Genomic DNA, 5,559 nt, shown 5'->3' with positions numbered 1-5,559 from the left:
GGTCGGCAAACCGCTGATCCACCACCACCACTATCACCACCACCGCCGCCACTTCTTCCCGTTCTCCGCCACCTGAAGGCACCCCAACCCGCACAGGCTCCCCCCACCACCCGCCAACAAACACACCAGTGCGAGGTATTATGACTATTATTGGCGTCACGGCTAAGCAGTCTCAAGCACCACGACACGCACACATACACATACATACAAACAACCGCACAACAACATTTCGCAATATCATCATCAGTATCATCATCAGTATCATTATCATCATCACGGTCCCTTCATCCAGATGGCCAACCGACCCACCGGCTAAGTTTCCTCATTCCTTTATCACCACCACCACCATCACCCACCACCGGCACAACGCCGCCACGTCATGTTCACTCCGAACACATCCTGAATGAGGCCGAGTGGGGCGGCACGGGGCGAAGGGCGCGCCTCTCTCATGAGCTTCGAGAGTCCGCCCCCTCCTCCTGTGTCGCTGCCCCCCCCACCCCCGCAGCCGCTGCCGCCATTCAGCCCGACCGGGCCGCGGAACCCCTCTTCGTCGCCCCTGCCGCCGCTGTGGAGGCGGCGGCGCACTCCCTACACACGAAGGCCGGCGGCTCGTCCACCTCGTCGGGAATGTCATTACAGCGAGTGTGCGACCACACGCCGCACATGTCGCACGCGATCATCCGCTCTCCGTCGTCATCCTGCAGCACATCACGCACATGTCGGATAGATAGATACATCATATGATTTTTTAATAAGATTTTACCGATTTGCATCGTCGTACATTCGTACGGGTTCGCTAACCGCCCAGCGACCCACCGACCCACGGCTCACCTGCGTGCCGCAGAGGCAAGCCACTCGCCAGTCCTCCGGACCGCCTGCGTGACGCCACCGCCGGTCCAGATCCAAACCGCTACAACGAACAACCACCAACGGTAACTGCGGCGGTCTTTGTGGCTCCGTCTCCATCACTGTCTCCGATACCGCTGTCGTACTCGGATTCGCTGTCGTACTCGGCGCGCTCAGCACCGCCGTGTCCCCCTCGGCCAGGACCTTCATCAACAGCAGGGGGACATCAGCATCAGTAAGGCCCTAGCGCCGCATAACACAAAAGCTTGTGAACGCGTGACTGTCTGCACGGGTGGTACATCCGTTTCTTCCTTCTCCCTCTTCATCACCTCATAAATTCTACTTTATATATTCTACTTTTTTTTATGGCTTGCGTCATGGTCATCATCTTCTTCCTGTTCTTTTTGAATTGTATTTGAAAGCCGGAGATGGCCCTTCTGAGTTGTGTACAGACAGCCGTACAAAAATGTTGGGGGTTATATTGATCGTATATTCGTTTGTCGTCAACCCGGCTCGCGCGCACCTGCTCGTCCAAGCCCCGTACGACTGACGTTACGACCATGCCGCCACCGCTGCGCGGGCAGCACATCCGGTACGTCCCCCGGAACGCCGCGGCGGCAGCACGTTTGAGATCGCCCACCGTCACCACGGGCGCCGTCGTACCATCCGCCGTACTACCCGCCGTACTACCCGACGGCTCCAGGACCACGATCTCTGGCGGTGTAAGCGTCAGCTGACGGGGAACCCGTGGCGGCGGCGCGTGTGCCGCCGTCGCCGCCACCGACACCGCCGCGGCGGCGGCGGCCGCCGCGGCGGAAGCGCGCGTGGCACCGCTGCGCCGCGAAGGCCCCTGCTGCTGTTGCTGCTGCGGCGGCGGCGGCGGCGGCACCCCCGCTAGAGCTGTGTCGTCGTCCAGCTGTAGAGCCACAAGCACCCGGACCTTGCCGTCGGCAGCGGTGGCGGAGGCCGCCGCCGCCGCAGAAACGCCCCCGTAGTCCTTAACGAAGTACTTCGTATCTTTGAGCATCTGTACCGCCGCGGCCATGTACGGCAATGCCAGTGGCTTAACCGCTGTGAAGCGTTTTGACACCAACGCCACGGCGGCCCCCAGCGCGGGTTTGTACAGCCTCAGGACGCTGCAGTACAAGTACTGTATGTCACATTGCGTCTGGTCGTTGATGTACGTTAAGGAGGTGTTGTGATGGGCCTTGCCGGGTACGACATAGGGGTTGGTGGGCGCCGGCGGCTCTGGGTCGAAACTCGTACCGTTGCCGCCGCCGCCGCCGCCACCTGCCCCAACGCTCATGACCAAGGTCGCGAGGCATCCGCCGGGCCGGCCCCGCTTGCTGCTGCTGCCGCCGCCTAAGCTGCCGGCGCCGCTACCTTTGCCTTGCGAATCCGGAGCCCTACCCGCAGACGCCGCCGCTACCATTGCCTTGTGGATGTACGTCAGCGGAAGTGTACGGAGGAGCCCTTCGTACGGCTCCTGCAATGCCGAGGGACCCAACGACGCGACAACGGCAGTGCTGGCGGCGGCGGCTGGAGAAGGCGAGACAAGCGGTCCCCCGTCCGCCGCTGCCGGTGGCGGCGGCAGCGGCGACGGCGTCGCGCCGGCGGCAGAATCCGGAGAGGGAGCTGACGTGGCTGCATCGGGTACCGACGCGGAGGTTGGCGGCGGCGGCCCCGGCGACGGCCGAGTAGCAACAGAGTCCACCAATGCGTGCTCTGACGGAGGTGCCGTACTGTCGTACACAGGGCCGCCAGCGGGGCCCTTGCTGCCGTGATCGCACCTTGGCGGCGGCGTCGACGACCGCCCCCTCGTCCGGCCGCCGCCGCCGCCGCCCTGGAAACCCTTCTGCGACCGGCTCCCATCGCAGCTGCCGCCGCTGCCGCCAGCGCCAGTGGCGTCACGGCCGTCCTTCGCCGCCTCCGCTGGGGCTCCCATCGTCTGCCTGGTTGACCGTGGCAAGGATGTGAGAGGACCCGACGCACAAGCCGCAGCGGTGACGGGGCTGCATGCCGTGTCTTGCGGTCCACATCCTCCTCCTCCTCCACCAGCAGTGGCGGTGCCGCCGACAGCGGTGCTGGCGCCGCCGCCGCCGGACGGCACCGCCGTGGCAGCACCAGCCGTACGGCACGGTGTTGCGGCAGTTGTAACTGTAGTGACGGTTGTAAATGTGCCCGATGTCGTTACTTTTCGCCGTTTGCCGTTCTTCTGGGGCGACCGAGCAGAGGGGCGTTCCCGCGACTTGCGGTGCGAGACGGTCTGGGACTGCAACTGAGATGGCGACTGAGATTGTACGAGTGAGTGTACGAGCGACTGGGTTTCGGAGTGCGACGTTTTTGCCCTCTTATGCCCCGTTCCAGCATCCCTGGCGGAAGCTTGTCCCGCCGCAGTTGCCGTATTCTTCGACGCCGGCGGCCCGGTGACAGCAGCATCGCCCCGCTGTCGTACCTTCAAAGCGCCTGCAGTGTTGGCGACTCCTGGCTCGGAAATACCCGCCGTCGTCGTCGCCGCCGCCGCCGCCGTCGCACCAGCAGCGGCTGCCGCAGTTGCGGTGGTTGGCGGCAGCGCCGGCGCCCGCCCGTTGCCGGCACGCAACGGCGACGTGAGCACCACAGGTCGAGTCACTCGGCCCAATCGAATCCGCAAGCTGCCACTCGGCGGCGGCGGCGGCGGCGGCGGCGAGGTACACGATGCGGCCGCTGGACTCTTGTCCAGCCGCGGTGGTGACGCTGCCGCCGTCTCTTTGCCTCCTTCCCTCAGCGCCTTGCCGGCAATTGCTGCAGCTCGCATCGGCCGCGCCGCGCCGCTGCCAGCTGCCCTCGCTGCATTTGGCCCAGGTGTCGCCGCCGCCGCCGCAGCAGCGGCGGCTGCGGCCGGCTGCGACTTCGGCTTCGATCTCACCGGCGGCGCCGCTTTTGTTAAGACACACCCGGAGCTCGCTGCTGCGGCGGCGCCGCCAGCGGCAGACGGCTCCTTAGCGCCGCAGATGGCAGCGGCGGTGCCGCCGCCGCCCTTCCCTGGCGCGGATTTTACCTTAGAAGTGGAGGCTCCTGCCTTGACCTGCCCGCCAGAACCGCTAGTTTTGGCAGCGGCGACCGCGCCGGCGGCGTTGGCGTTGACGTTTGAGTTGGCGGCTGCGGACCGCGGCACGACAGCGGCGCCAGCACCAGACGCGCCGTCGTCGCCCGTGGTAGATGCACATCCGCCGCGGCGGCGGCTAACAGGATTTGCTGCGCAGCTGCCGATGGCGCCGCTGGCGCCGCCGCCGCTGGTGGTGGCGTGACCCTTCAGAGCGGTGGTCACAGAGGGTGACTTCCTACTCTGTGGTTGGGTGTCAAGTACGGCAGCAATGATAGCGGTAGCGGCTGCCAGGGCCGCCGCCGACGGCCGCCGCCGTACTTTGACCGAACGTGGCTTCCTGGGGACCGTCAGACTCTCCAGAAATACTGCTGCTGATGGGGCCTTATCATCGCCTCCGCCGGGCGCCAACGTCGTCGGCGGCGGCGCCTTCTCCTCCTCCTCCTCCTCCTCCTCCGTTTTCAGCTTCATGGCGGCCGTACGCCTCCGCTGAGCTTCTGCCTCCACCTCCGCTGCCGCCGCCTGCGCCGCCTGCGCCGCCAAGCGAGCTCGTTGTGGGCGCTGACCAAAGCGCAGTCGGGATGCGCTCTGCTGCTGCTGCTGCTGCGGCGGCGGCGGCGGCTTAATCAAGGTGCCATCGTTCGCCGCCGCCATCGCGCCCGTGGCGGCGCCGACCTTCATTCCAGCGAAGCCCTTTTTGGAGCCCTGCTCCTCCTCCGATAGCTCCTCTTTAACGACAGGCGGCGGCGGCGGCGGCGACAAGGGCTGAACAGACGTCAGCGACGGAGCACGCTGAACGACATCGATGACCTCGCCGCCGTCGACGCCGCTGCCGCCGCTGCCGCGGGCCGCGGGCTCAGGTGCAACGTCGATGGGCGCCTCCAGCGCCGTTGACGGCGGCGGCGGCTCAATAACGATGTGCAATTCGGCAGGGTTTTGCAACCGACCCGGCAACCCCGCCGCCCCTGCTCTTCCCTCCGCCAACCCAGGCTTGCCAGTCCCCTCTCCCTTTCCTCCCGCCGCCGCCGCCGCCGCCGCCGCCCCTTCTACAGGCTCTATAGCAGCATCGCCAGTACCAGCACCAGCACCAGCAGAAGCGGACTCAGCGCGTGTTCGACCCACGGGGACCGGTGCAACCACATGCAGGCAGTCATTGCCACCACCACCACCACCACCACCACCACACGGTGTTTTACACCCCACCACAAACCCCGTCGCCCGGGTTTCGGAGCCGCAACTCGCAGGCGGGAGTTCCCTGTCCTGATCCTGCTTAATACGGGGGCCTCTGTCGACAACGCCTCCTCCGCCTCCTTCCTCCTCATCGTCCGCCGGTGCTGACACGCACAGTGCTGACACGGGCAGTAGCGCAGCAGCACCTGTTGCGGCGCCAGACCGCCCTGCCACGCCCTGCTCCCCGACGTCCCTCTCCCCCCCTTCCGCCTCAGGACGCTGCTCCTGCTCCTGCTGCTCCTGCTCCTGCTGCTGCTGCGGCGGCGGCGGCGGTGGCGGTGAGCCTTCCGCCAATGTCGCCACCCCGTCCCCCTTTCCATCCGCCGCCCCCTCCGCCGCCCCCTCCGCCGCCCCGTGCTGCTTCTGCTGTACTTCCAGTTGCCGCTGCCGATCCCGGT

The 5,559-nt window shown here is 66.2% G+C and overlaps 1 protein-coding gene across 1 annotated transcript; it reads right to left on the bottom strand.

Moving 5' to 3' along the window:
- Positions 1-554: 554 nt before the first annotated feature.
- Positions 555-873, bottom strand: VOLCADRAFT_49050 (uncharacterized protein; the record flags this gene model as incomplete). The annotated part of the gene is made up of 2 exons (XM_002950074.1): positions 555-698; positions 832-873. Coding segments are annotated over 2 exons (186 nt in total), but the record flags the coding sequence as incomplete, so codon positions are not given.
- Between the last annotated feature and the right edge of the window lie 4,686 nt (positions 874-5,559).

The sequence above is a fragment of the Volvox carteri genome (assembly GCF_000143455.1).
Source record: "Volvox carteri f. nagariensis unplaced genomic scaffold VOLCAscaffold_17, whole genome shotgun sequence".
NCBI classification, from domain to species: Eukaryota; Viridiplantae; Chlorophyta; class Chlorophyceae; order Chlamydomonadales; family Volvocaceae; genus Volvox; species Volvox carteri.
This window is presented reverse-complemented; position numbering and strand designations above follow the sequence as displayed.